This window comes from Lactuca sativa, chromosome 8, assembly GCF_002870075.4.
Source record: "Lactuca sativa cultivar Salinas chromosome 8, Lsat_Salinas_v11, whole genome shotgun sequence".
In the NCBI taxonomy this organism is placed as follows: Eukaryota; Viridiplantae; Streptophyta; class Magnoliopsida; order Asterales; family Asteraceae; genus Lactuca; species Lactuca sativa.
Window position 1 is genome coordinate 164,213,157 of NC_056630.2, and position 14,725 is coordinate 164,227,881.

The following is a 14,725-nucleotide window of genomic DNA, read 5'->3' on the forward strand; positions in this document are numbered from 1 at the left end:
TTTAAGTGTAAAACCCCGTTTATTTATTAAATAAATAAATTAATTAATGGATGGCTCGTAGTCTTAAAACAAATAATTATTCAGCAAAGTGTTGATCTCGAGGAGCTATTTGTCACACTTTTAGAGATTGGGGGCTAAAAGTGTAAATCTGGACTTAATTTGTAAGTATTATTGAAGGCAGGGATTAAATTGTAACTTTTGGGACTTTATTTGAAGTGATTTTGGAGACAAAGGGGTTGTTTTGTAAATATTATACCTAGATTGCAATGGATTTTAAATGTTGGGGTTTAAAAGGTAAATATGGGACTTATTGCGAATTGATTTTGGAAGGGAGGGTCATAGTTGTTATTATGGGTGAATTTATTGAAGGAAGCGGGTATATAACCTTAGCTTCACCGGTCACTGAACCCTAGCCCTAAACACTCTTACAGCCGCCACCCTTATGCCTCCCTCTTCCAGCCGTCGAACCACCCACTTCTTCATCTCCAACGCCGCTGCTCGCTGCCGTCGAAGTCGCAACACCTTGCTGAAGCTCTTGCTGTCGACGACCTTGAGGGCCACCAGGAAACGAAGTTAGGTAGGTTGCTACCACCGTGTGCTTGCTAGATCGCTCCACAATCGTAGCCACCACCTCCTTTCCGCCATCTCAGCGTCGTTTCCCTAGTACTGCGCCCAAGCCGCCGGTCATCGTTGCTTCGCCGACCTCATGCCTTCTCCAGTCGCCATTGTTGCACCTCCGCCGCTGCCCTCTCACTTCCGTTCGAGATACCATCTCCATTTGTGTACTCAAGTGATCGTTCCACTCGCTTCAATCGTCGCCATGTGGCTGTGTCGCCAACGATGCTGCTGGACGATACTGCTTCCGACGAGGACAAGGGTGCCGCCGGAATAGCATTGACTGCCGTTCTTGTTTCATTCCGCCACCACCAGCCACCGTGGGAGGTGGCTGTGGACGTATTCGTGGGTATGTGTCGTGTTGCTGCGTGTTGGAAGCCTTAGGAACCGCTGCCACCACCGTGAGGTGGTGGCTGCCGCCTCATGCCGCCGTGTACCACCACGGGTGGATGTACTTTTATGTGTATATGTTTTTTTATTAGATTAAGGTGTGCGTGTGTTAATCGGTTGGGTATTGTAATTGTAACAAATCTGAATAGTGAAGAAAATCCATCACCACCACCGTTAGGTGGTGGCTGCCGCCTCCCGCCGCCACCGGCCGCCGTGTCGGGTGGCGGTGTGCCTTGTCTCAATTGTTTTGATTTGTTTGGAGGGTTTGAAACCCTAATGGGCCCAAGGAAGCCCTAATGGGCCCAATAAGACTTAATGGACCCTAATAAAACCCTAATGGGCTTAATGACATTCTAGTGGGCCTAGTAGTCCCATTAAAGCCCTAATTGATCTAGAAGCCCAACAAGTTAATAAATGGGTTAGTCTTTGGGTTGGAAAACACTAATGCCAATTAAATCCTAATTTTGAGAATTAATTAGGACGCACACAAGAATTATTTAATTACTTGGAATATTAAATAATAATCATTGGCGGAAATTAATCTAAGCAATATTGGACTTAATTGGTTAAGTCCTTAATGGATTAAGTCCTTAATGGGTTAAGTTGGAAACTTAACCCTAATCATCATTTTATGTGAAACCCTAATTTTACTTGGGTTTATTTTTGGGCCTTTCTATTGGGCCTTGATGATTGGGTTATTAAATGGACTATCCAAGATCAAGCAAATGGTCTAGAGTAATTTAATGGGCCTACGGTAAGGCCCATGTGAGGGGATTGGGCCCAATTTGGAAAATCGGGCCATAGATGGGCCATAGTTTGGGCCTTAATGATTATATGATGTTGGGCCTCAGAATGAGACCATGTATAAGCCTAGGCCCGATTTGGAAAATTGGGCCATGTGTTGGGCTTTGATTCCTAATTGACTTTGGGCCTACGGATTGGGCCTTAGGCTTGAATAAGCCAAGCAAGGGGTAATGTAGTAATTACCCAAAGAATGTATGTATGGTTATGTATTGGGACCCAATTATTAATTGGGTGTTATTTTGGTGTTGACAGTTCGGGAATCTGTCAGCCAGCAGCTGGGGTCAAGTCTGCGGGACTTCAGCAAGTGTGGGATTGTGTCTTCAGGACTTCAGCAATGTGAGGTGAGTTACCTTCCAGTAGCGGTGGGTCTAAGGCCACAATGCCGGCCCACCAGTAGGAGACGTATGATAGATGATTGTCTTTGTGATATCATCTAGGTTTGCTACTACCTGATATGTTATATGCTAGCATGATATGTTGTATGTGATAGTAGTCGAGTTCGGTTGTTAGGACCGAAGGGTAGTCAGACACCCCAGATACGTCTGACAGTATGTGATGATATGATTGCATGCTGGCTTGTTATGTTATATGCGATAGAGGTAGTATGAGGGGACCAGTCCCCGTGTTCGGTTGTTAGGACCGAAGGGTAGTTCAGGCACCCCAGATATGTCTGATAGTATGTTTATGTTATGATATATGTGATAGTAGCAATAGGGGTGGAATAGTCCCCGAGGGTCGGTTGTTAGGACCGACAGGTAGGTCAGCACCCCAGAATGGCTTGACACGGGTAGGTCAGCACCCCAGAATGGCTTGACACGAGTAGGTCAGCACCCCCGAATGGCTTGACACGGGTAGGTCAGCACCCCAGAATGGCTTGACACAGGTAGGTCGGGCACCCCAGAATTGCCCGGCAGTATGTATGCTATGTGATTGTATGGTATGTGGTATGATGGGGGAACTCACTAAGCTTTGTGCTTACGGTTTTCAGTTTTGGTTTCAGGTACTTCGTGTTTAAAGGAAAGGAGTCGGCTTGATCGCAGCGCATCACACTATGGTTTTCCGCGCATGAGATCCTTGGGATTACACTCTGATATTGTTTTATGATAACATGCTTGATTATTTCTACTTTGGTTTTGACATGACATGATATTACAAATGTTTTATTACACTGTTGGTTTTATAATGAAGTATTTAAAAATGAAATTTTTTGCCTACATTTTTGGGATGTTACATTAAGCACTTTTTAACTTCAAGATAGGGCATCTTTTTTTTGCCTCCAACCTCTCCATTTCAAAAACCCTAGCATTTTTTAGTGTTCTTGGTGTTCTTAGCCATTGGAAGGCTCATTTCTCATCTTTTTGTGTGGAGCTTGAAGACCAAGTTTCTTGCAAAGTGTTTTCGTGAAGATCTTAAGTGTAGATCTGGCTAAGGGACTTCATTTATGGACCATTGTAAGTATAAAGTTTCCATCTTGATCTTTAGTATGCTAGATCTTGTAGTTTGGTCATATATGTCCCGTTTTGTCCTTTTGGTCCTTGTGAGCTTGTGTTTTTGGAGTTGAGTGAAGTGTTTTGGTCCTTTTGGTCCCTATGAACTTGTGTTTCTTGCAAAGTGTTTTGGTGAAGAGCTTGTGTCATCTTTTTGGTGTTGGAGCTCACTTAACTCCAAAACACATCTTGACTTCATTATATCACCTAATAATATTAATAGACTGGGAAAGTTTGCATTTTGATCTTGTTCTTGAAGCAACACATGTTTTTGGGAAGGTTTTATGCTATTGTTGGAGTTAGGGTTTAAGATCTTGTCTTGCGGAGAGGTCCTAATGGATAAAATTAGAAACTTTATCCATTAAGTCATTGTAAAAGAGTGGATATAAAGTTTTGGACCTTAATTTGTATTGATTAAGCTCTTAACGGGCTTTTAGAGCAATCTGCTAGTTACCACGATGTGGCCAGGGGATGACCATGACGTGGCAAAACCCATATTTACGATTGTCTTGTCTTTGCATCCCCATGATGTGACCAAGGAATGGTCTTGATGTCACATTGACTTTGACCTTTGTTGGCCGTTGACTTTCACCAGTTTGGCTTGGGGTCAAACTTGGAGGATTTGGGTTGTTAATTGAGGATTCCTTTATTTTGGTGATTAGTTTATTCGCATGTTTGAGTAGCGCAAGATGCGAGAGTGTTGTTGTGCTTCTTCGGTTTTTCAGTTCAGGAGAGTTTCTCACTACGCCACGTATCTTATTGTATATCATTTGCATGGTAGGATGTAAGTACTATTAGAGTACAAGTTTAGTGGCCTAGGGTTCGTCCTTGTCATGCTTTGCAGTTTAGAGCACTTGTAGATTTTGTATGTTAAACTGGTAGGGTCTTAATTGTTGATCGTATGATTCTGTTTGGAGGCATGTTTGGCAGGGTAACTAAGGAAGGCTAGTTGCCAAGGGAATGTACTATGTTAGTTATACATGTGTTTATGATATATGGTTATGTAGTTGTGTATGTACAAGATTGAATTGGATAGCCTGAGAACTCTTGGTCTAATGCCTGGTTGTGATGTTCTTGTCTGATTGTTCGCTCTCGGGTGGATCATATGGTTGATTGTCTATCTGATTCTTGACTACACACGACTTTATGTCTTGTATGGAAGACCAGGTTATGGATGTTTGGATGGGCCCACTATTCTCTGGGCGAGACCCGTTATGTATGTTGGGTGGGGCCCGTTATGCACAGATGAGTGGGGCCCATTATGTATGCTTAGGCAAGGCCCATTAGATATGCTTGGGCGAGGCCCGTTATGTAAGTTGGGTTGGGCCCATAAACTCATGGGATGGGCTCGTTGCATATGATGCATGTATGTAGTTAGTAAATTTGGTTGCTCAGTGCTAACGTTACGATCGTGTGTGGATACATTGTATTTATGATAGAATATGTGGTATACTGGGGAACTCATTTAGCTTTATGCTTACAGTTGTTGATTAAACATTTTTGCAGGTTGTTCGTGTGAAGATGTTCGTTTTTGTGGTTTTGTAAATTTAACTCTAATAATATATGGATTCAATCAATCAAATGTTATTTAATGGTTTTTGAAGAATAGGTTTAATTGGTTATTCTATTTTAAAAATATAAATAAAAAATATCTTTATAATTTTCGAGACGTTACATTTTATTTTAGAATCAATTTTGTGGTGACCACCTATTACCCAAATGATTTAATGATCCATTGCCATCTTTATCGAAAGTATATACTCCCTCCGTCCCATAATTATTGTCCACTTTTGACATTTGAAGTCTTTATTCGTCAACTTTGACCTTAAATATTTTTATTTGTGTTATATATTAACTTATGAAACTTATAACAATGAAAATACATTTAAAATACAATCTATTCATATATTTTGCATCAAATATTATGTATCAAAAACAGAAATATTTAAGGTCAAAGTTGAAGAATAATGACTTCAAAAGTCAAAAGTGGACAATAAATATGGGACGGAGATAGTATTAAAACACAGTCCTTGTCGTTTTCACTTTCATTATGATCTCTCTAAATGCAAATTCACATAGGTGTGAGCTCGGTGAACCGGTACCAAATTGAAAGTACCGAGACCTAAATTTTCTGAGATGAAGGTACCAAATCCCAAATCGAATATGATATACCAATAAATACCAGTACTTCAGTATGGGACTCTTAAAGATCCCTGATTAGTCATGTTTTATGCTCTGTAACTCAGTCAACATTTATCCAATTAAGCTGGTTTTTGAACGAAATTTGTAGAAAACAAAAAAATATGCTCGAAAAAAATTAACTCATTCGAACTCATATGAAAAACTTATTAAGGTTGGTGTATGGTAAAAAAGCAATTACAAAAGCTAAAACAACCCCTAACATCCAATGTTTGAGGCTTTGTAACTCAATCAATAATTAATTAATTAATTAAGGTGGTTCTTGAACCTAACTTGTAGCCAAGACATTAAAGAATATGCAAGAAAGAAAATTAGCTCATTTTTTGTTCGTACGAAAAGGTTATGAGAGTCGGTAAAAAACAATTAAAAAACCGAAACAACCTCACCCATCCCACATTTGAGGAATTGAGTCAATACTAATCCAATTAAAGTCGATTCTTGAGTGTGACTTGTACTCAAGACCAAGAAAATATGTTGAATATATAATTAGCACATTCAAAATTTGTGCGGGAAATTTATGAGGATCGAAACTGGTACTAACACCTAGTACCGAATTTTCCCTAACCGATGGTATTGGAACCGAAAGTACCAAGATACGGTTTTGACGATTTGAAAGAAATGAATAGCAAACCAATTTACCTTATATGTTACCGGTTGATTCGATATTAGTGGTATTTTACTTGCCATTAGGTTCATCTCCTCTATTAACATCATTAGTTATATCATTATAAGAAATATGAGATAGATCTCAATTTCGCTATCATTCCTAATAGCATATCAATTATAACGGGAAGATATCAACATTACATTTCATAACCTTTCACAAATTTGCAACTCTTTATGAGACACAACATGATATACACATGTGTAGTCACATTTGTTTTCCCTTTCTATAATACACTACAAAACTAGAGAAATCCATAGCGTATAAGAGTACTATTGAAAAAAATTATCATTCAAACGGGTCTCATATAAAAGAGCATACCTTCCTAAAACAACAAAAAACCATCAACAATACGAATGACGGGTCTTTCAAAGGTTAATAACTTGGTAAAACAAATTGGTTTTATTCATATTAACAAAAAAATCATAATTATCAAATTTACCAACATTCTTCTTCATTTTATTTGTGTATAATTAGCATATGGATGTAAGAATAAATAACTACCCTTTTATAGTTATCAAATGAAGATAATCGTATTTTGACAACTACCTTCTTAAATGTTACGGGAATATTATTGGAGATGTTGGAAATGGTTGAATCAAAGTCAAGACCCTTGTCGAGTCAAGATTCAAGAATGATAATCAAATAATCACCTTCTCTCTCTCTCTCTCTCTCTCTCTCTCTCTCTCTCTCTCTCTCTCTCTCTCGCTAGGATGATTCAGAGATGGCACAAGAAGAAAACCCAACTTCCACTCATAGCACTAGTCTGCTTCCTGTTCGTTTTCTGTACCATTTTCTTTAACGAGCGCCGATTTCAAGAAATCCACCGGAAAGAAAATCGGAAAGGAGGTGACATTGGTACTCGTAATGATGTTAAGCAGGCATTTTTATCCAAACCCACACCCTCTTCCCTGAACATCAGTCGCCTGAAAGTTCCTCCAGGTCTGTATATCGTAATCCCTGTCACCTGTTTGATTATATGTCTCAAAGAGACACTTTACTTATTTAGTTCACTAGGGTTCATATTTCGACTTCATAAATACCTTGTTCTTGCGATTTAGCTTCATGGGTCACTAATCACTTTAATTCGATATCTTCTTAGTGTGATTTCAACTTTAACTTCACCCTCACATGAGTTCTGTTTAATTTCAAGAAAAAAAATGATCATTCCATTTAACTTCGACACTTCGTAACCGACGCCATATCCGAGATTCAAAACTGTAAAAACATCCATTTGAATTAAACTGTCAATCATACGAAACCTATAACATTTCGAGATCTAAAACGACAATTCAATCCACTTGGGCCTGTTACTCAGAGTGTTCGATTACCATTAAACACAAGAAATTGCATCCTACTTTCATTTATCTGTTTACTAACAAATTAACAATGTCCTTCAACTTCAAAGCAATCTTCGCTACTAAAATCACAGAGATTTTTAGAGTACAATATCCTAACAAGATATCTTAATCCAGTGGCTTTGGATAGATTCAGTAGCTGCAAGTCTACAGTAAACTACAGTGGGCAGAAAGCCAGATGGGATATCAATTTGATTCAATCTGATAAACATGAAAAAGAAAAGAAGAATTCATGCGATTTGTTTAAAGGCAAATGGGTATTTGACAACACTTCATATCCTCTTTATAAGGAGTCTGAATGCCCATACATGTCTGATCAATTAGCTTGTCACAAACATGGAAGGCCTGATTTGGAGTATCAGTATTGGAGATGGCAACCTCATGGCTGCAATTTGAAGAGGTAATTTGTTTTCAAGAAAAGGGTATTCCCGTCTTTTTCACAGGGTACTAGTAAAACGAGGGTATATATTATATAAGTAATTTACTTACATGAAATCGACTTTCTTGAACTTATTTTCATTTTAGATGGAATGCAACCGAAATGTGGGAAAAGTTAAGAGACAAAAGATTAATGTTTGTAGGGGATTCACTAAACAGAGGCCAATGGATATCAATGTTATGTCTTTTAGAATCTGTAATCCCTCCAGAAAAGAAGTCAATTACCCCAAATGCCCCTCTTACCATCTTCCGAGCAGAGGTATATTCTTTCCTTTTTTTGGTTAAATCCGTAATTCTAATTTTTGGCTAAAGAAATGAAAGATTGAATTTTTCAAGTTTCAATTTTGTATGATTTGTTTTGTGTATAGGAGTACAATGCCACGGTGGAATTTCAGTGGGCCCCACTTTTAGTGGAGTCAAACTCTGATGATCCGGTCAACCATCGATTGGATGAGAGAATAATGCGTCCTGATTCAGTTCTTAGACACGCGTCTGAATGGGAACATGTCGATATATTGATTTTTAATTCATATTTGTGGTGGAGACAAGGCTCGGTGAAATTGTTGTGAGTGAATCTCCATTTTTTTTTATTAAAATGCAAGAAATCGCAACGTACATTTATAAATTGTATAATATTTTGATAGAAAATTTAAAAAATGGTATGCTATAATAATACATAAGTAGATGAAAGTATGTTGCTATTTATTGCATTTAATAAACAAAACAATAAAAGTACATTGCTATTTCTCGCATTGAATATGCCATTTTTTTTAATCATGTAGATGGAGTAACGAAGAAAATGGAGTTTGTGAAGAAGCCGAAGGGTTAGAAGCCATGGAATTGGCCATGGAAGCATGGGCTAATTGGATAGATTCTAACATTGATCCATTCAAGAAGAAAGTCTTTTTTGTTACCATGTCCCCTACTCATCTCTGGTAAGCGCTAACATTTTTTTAACAGTAAGATAATACCCTCTGTCAGACCAGACAGTGTCAGATAACAGACAACAAACAACAGACAGACAGAGAGAACACAATAAGATTAGAGTACAATAATAAGACGCTATAATAACAAAGCATTGAAAGTACGTTGTTATTTATTGCATTGAACCGTTTTGGAATTGACAGGAGTCGGGAATGGGAATTGGGAACCGAAGGGAATTGTTACGGTGAAAAATCTCCGATTATAGACGAAGGGTATTGGGGAAGTGGTTCGGATTTGGCAACAATGAGGATGGTGGATAATGTTGTAAATAAGTTGAAGTCGAGGGTTAGTATTATAAATATTACTCAGATGTCGGAATATAGAAAAGACGGCCATCCGTCAATTTATCGGAAATTTTGGGAGAGTAGAAGTGCGGCGGAATTGGCGAATCCGATGAGTTATTCCGATTGCATTCATTGGTGCTTGCCGGGTGTACCGGATGTTTGGAATGAATTATTATTCCATTTTCTATAAATAGAAAGTTAATTGGACCTTTTTTTTTAATGTTTTGTATTTTTATGGTGTTGTGGGTTTTTGGTGAAAACAAGGTTTTGAATTTGCATATCGAAGGTGAATAGAAAGTCCATTTTTACTCTTTGTTGTATATTAGAGGGAAATTAAATCTTACAAAAAAAAAAGTATAAGATCTACTTACTACCACCATTTCTTTACCTTTTCTCAATTCCAGTTACATATTACTTTTTCGTAGTCGTTATAATAGTCATTATAAGGGTATGTTTGTTTTGGAAGAGATAAATGTCTTTGGTCTTTTTTATGTCAGCTGTATAAATTGTGGACCAAAAGTTTTTTTTTTTCCATGTGTTTAGTCTTCATATATATACATGTATATATGTATATGTACATGTACATGTAAATGTATGTGTATACATATATGTATATATGTATATGTATAGAGTTAGGTTCATTGTTTTTTACATTTATTGTGTGCTAGAATGCTTCAATAGAAATTTAGTAAAATTAAATAATTATTTAATTAAATAAAGATAGATATTAAATGATTTATATATATATATATATATATATATATATATATATATATATATATATATATATATATTCAGAATTATAATTCTCTTTTTTATGGTAATTAATTAAATTCGTCATTAATCTTAACAATAATATTCTTTTACAATGAATTTGTATATAGATTTTCATGTATGAGTTCGTGTTTTGTTTATGAACTCACTCACTTAAAATACAATAAAGTTGCATTTAATATGAACAACGAGAGTGTATTTTACTAAAATATACTCTCATTCTGTTACAATATATATTCTCATTCTTCTAAAATAAACTCTCATTCTACTATTAATACACTCTCATTTTCCATGTTCTATGCAACTTTGTTGTATTTTGAATGAGTGAGTCATGAAACAAAATATGAACCCATATATGAAAAACTAGATGCAAATTTATTTTGAAATAATAATATTGTTGATATTAATGACGAATTTAATTAGTTTACATAAAAAAAGATTTTTAATTATGGATATCATTTAATATACACATAATTATGGAAATCTTTTAATATCCATTTTTATTTGATCAAATAATAATTTAATTTTTATTAAATTCTAGTTGGTACATTCTAACACACAATAAATACGATAAACATTTGAACCTATATATATATATATATATATATATATATATATATATATATATATATATATATATATATATATATATATATATATATATATAGGAGTAGGATCAAATGAGAACACCTAAAAGGTTGAGAACGCGAGAACAGATCTGAACCATATAAATACTTAGATCTAAGGTTATTATTAAATGAACTATTTATGAAAAATTCTAAAACTAATGGTATTAAAGTGTAACTTTGAAATGATCAGAAGGGCATAATAGGAATTGCAACTTTATCTATTTCCTATAATTTCTCACCCTCTCATCTTTCTCCTATTCCCCCGTCTCTCTCGTCACTCTCTCTCTAGGGTTTTATAACAAATCTGCCTCCATCATAAAACTCACGTCATCATCGATCTGGGCATCACCCAGTATTACACCATCACAGACCCAAAAATCACAGACCCAAAACTCGAATCTATACAACTCTTCTTTCTCTTCGATCGACACCACGCACAAGAAAAAATCACAGGTAATGGTATCAATTATAAAACTCGAAATTGGACCTCTTTTCTTCTTTAATCGATCGTACCCTTCTTAAATTCTCTTTTTTCTTTCTTGAAATTGATCACAGGTTCTGTTATAACAAGCCACTAGTTGACTTTTGGTGCTTGACTGATCACTGAAAAGGAAAAATAAAGGCAAAAGATTTTTGGCCCGGTGGTTCAGTGATGGCAGACCCTTACCATCGATCATCTGTCCTTCTTGAATCTGTCGCCAACAGTAAACCGAGGTAAGAATCTCTAGTATTCTATTTGTTTATGTGACAACCTGATATTTCAACTCTTTGTAATGACCTAAAAAGGTCAAGTATTGTAACCACTTTTAAGTTAATAAAATTAACTTTGATAATAAAATGTCCAAAAAGTTCTATTTAAATTCCTTTTATGTTTAAATGTCATTAAACCATGATCGTACGTAAAAAGAGCGCCCAAATCCGACTTCGTATATTGAAGTTAAGATTTTTCCAAGTTCGGCTTAGCAACAGACAACAAAAAACTCGAATCAGAGATCGAGCGACTTTTGGCCGGAATGACCTAAACGAGAATCGAAGGTCTCGACAATGGTATTTCAGCGGTGAAAAGTCTGGCAAAAACCGACGTCGGATAAAGAAGTTATGAATTTTTAAAGAAATTCCTTAATCACGTCATTTTATAATTAAATAATAAAAATAATTTCGGAATTTGCCAACGGAGTCTAAACGAAAGTTGTAGAGCGTAGTCTCACCTACGCGTGGATATAAAGAACGTCGAAAACGGAGTTCGTATGAAGGAGATATGAATTTTAGAAGTTTATTTAAAATAAATATAAATTTAAATATAAATTCTTGGTAATATCCGAAGGGGAGTCAGCAGATAGGACCGGAGTACGCCCTGCGTACCCTCGTACGCCCCGCGTACTCGAATCAAGGGCCCCGGATCGTCCACGTCGCCCCTATGCGAAGCTACCGACCCGCCCCATCCGACCCGTCCCATCCGATCCGTCCCATCCGAAGCCGAGGCAGTCGAGGACTCGCTCATGCATGACGTACGCGTACGCGCTGCGTACGAGCGTACGCCCCGCGTACCGAGGCTTCTCAGACCCCCTATAAATAGAATGCGAGGGTTTCCGGAAAAATTGCTCATTTCTCTCCTTTCTCTCACGATCTTGCCTCGATTTCCGTGCCCGTTCAAACCCGAAGCTCTGGTCTTTTTGCTCAAGTCCCGAGGGTCGATTTTACTCCCGAGATTCCCGAGAATCCCGAGAAAAATCCGTTTCCCAAGACGAAACTCTGCCCGGTTTTCCATCTCGCTATCTTCAAACTTTCAAGTGAGTTCATACCCCTTTAATCAACCTTTGAAATGATTTTAAATGTTTTAAATAATTATGGGGGGGGGGGGGGGGGAATACAAGTTAAATACTTATAGTTATTGCTTCAATCACATGTGATTGCATTAATCACATGTGATTAATAACTAGGGAAACCAGTGATTTTATCACTGTTCAACCTGTCTATCAAACTGTTTTACTTCAAAATGTTTTACAAACCCTTTTACTTTTCAAACTTATTTACAACTGTGATTCAAACAAATGTTCCTTATACTTAAACTGTTTTATCAAACCTATGCCTTCAAATTGTTTTATAGATTGACATCAAGTCGATCTTTTCTTAAAATAATACTTATGTTTCAAATGTCTTATAAAAACTTACTTATGCTTTTATATTATAAATTACATGCCCATATATGTATAGATGTATAAATAATGTTTAAAGGGCTTAGGAAAGCCATCCGCCCTATTTCCTTTTTCTCGATTTGGATGTGGTTTGGTGGGATTTCGGGTGACCATCTGAAGGTCGTTTCAATATTAATTAAATATCAAATATACATATATAGACATAAAAGTACTTCCATATTCATACGTACTAGACACACCATTAGTAAGTTACCATCGGGGTAACACAGGATCATACTATTACAACTGCTAGATCAATGAGTCAGTTCATTCATGAGTCCATATACAACTATACTAGGAAGAGAACATATACAACTATACTATGAGAATATATACAATTATACTAGAAAGAGAACATATACAACTATACTAGAACGAGAAACATTACCCTTACATTAATACGTTAACAATTGTGATCCACTGTATCGGAGCATGCCTTAAATGTCATGGCCCGAGTTGTAGCCAAAATTCTCTTGGAGGGAGAGCGTGAGTTTGCGTATAGATCTATACTGGATTGACTATCCTACACCTTGCTGCCAGCTACAGCCGGACCTGCAGGTCTGCGGGTGCCAAACGTCATTCCGTTATTACGACCATTCGTATGTCGTTGTTACCAGTCGATAGCATGGTGCAATTATCACATTTTACCTTAATATAAATCCGGTTTAAGGTAGTTAGTACATCAGTAGTTACTATAAAACTAAGCTACAGTACTACCATGATTTACCCATTACATATTTTTAGTGATAACCTCACTTGAACTTTAATGTACAAACTATATTTTGTTAAAAGATAGTTGCACTTGGGAAATTACACACTTTTACAACAAACGAACATACAAAACAGTTAAGCCTTGGTAGAAGGCTACTTTAATAAAAAAATATAGGTTTTTCTGAGAGATTCAAACTTTTACAAACACTTACATACATTTTACAAACTTATACTTGAGACACGTTCAAACGTTTATGATAACAAACACTGACACTAAAATACTTATGAACTCACCAGCTTAATGCTGATAAACTCTTTCAAAATAACTTGTATTCTCAGGTCATCAGTAGACAGGTACCGATGCCAGCTTTTGAGAAGATGGAGTGCATTCAAGACTCATCATATTATTATTTTGATTTACCTTATATTTTTGGTGCCTAAAGCTGTATAGAACACGCTTGTATTAAAATTATATATTTAATGCAATGGATGATGTTGTTTGCTTATTTACATTTACTGTGTTGTGATACTTTACATGACGTCCTCCGCCCCATAACGTTTCCGCCGTTCTTGGTTTTGGGGTGTGATAGTTTCATCTTCTTCCTGATTTGATAAGAACAATAAAAAGAACAAAACAGATGAAACATCAATCCATTGGGGGTGTTTGGCTATTATTTTCACAGGAAATGGGAGAAGAAGAACATAATGATTCCTTTTTTTATTGTTCTCTTTGAAATCAGTGGGGTTTGATATGTGTTATTGTGTTTGGAGTTTAATGTTTGGCAGAATTTGATAGGCTTAACTGGGTGTTTCGTCTTTTGCTCATTGCTTGATTCTTCTACATTTATAGAAACACTGAGATGGATATTCTTAGTCAAACTTCCAATACATCTTCTTTTCCAATGGATCGTTCAAGAAAGAAGAAAACAAGAAGCAGACGTGATGCACCAAAGAAAGTGGCTGCAATAATTGCCAAGTGGAGGAAGGCAGAAAGAAAACGACAACAGGGGGTGTTTGGGTTTCTTCGTGTGTCGTAAAAGAGTAGAAGAAAACAGAGGGGGCTGCTTCCCTTGGCTCGTCGGAAACCACCAACAAACACCTCTGGTGGGGGTGTTTTTGTTGTACCTCGAAGACATGCGAAAAAGAAGGGAGTGTGAGAGGAAATGGAAGAATGAAAAGTTGTATTTATCTAT

General features: G+C 36.7%; 1 protein-coding gene across 1 annotated transcript; it reads left to right on the plus strand.

The window, feature by feature from the left end:
* Positions 1-6,701: 6,701 nt before the first annotated feature.
* Positions 6,702-9,543, plus strand: LOC111878207 (protein trichome birefringence-like 35). The gene is made up of 6 exons (XM_023874712.3): positions 6,702-7,101; positions 7,635-7,917; positions 8,043-8,214; positions 8,324-8,520; positions 8,738-8,890; positions 9,083-9,543. Exons 1-6 carry the CDS (start codon positions 6,873-6,875, stop codon positions 9,411-9,413), a joined length of 1,365 nt encoding a protein of 454 aa, XP_023730480.1. The 5' UTR covers positions 6,702-6,872; the 3' UTR covers positions 9,414-9,543.
* Positions 9,544-14,725: the final 5,182 nt, after the last annotated feature.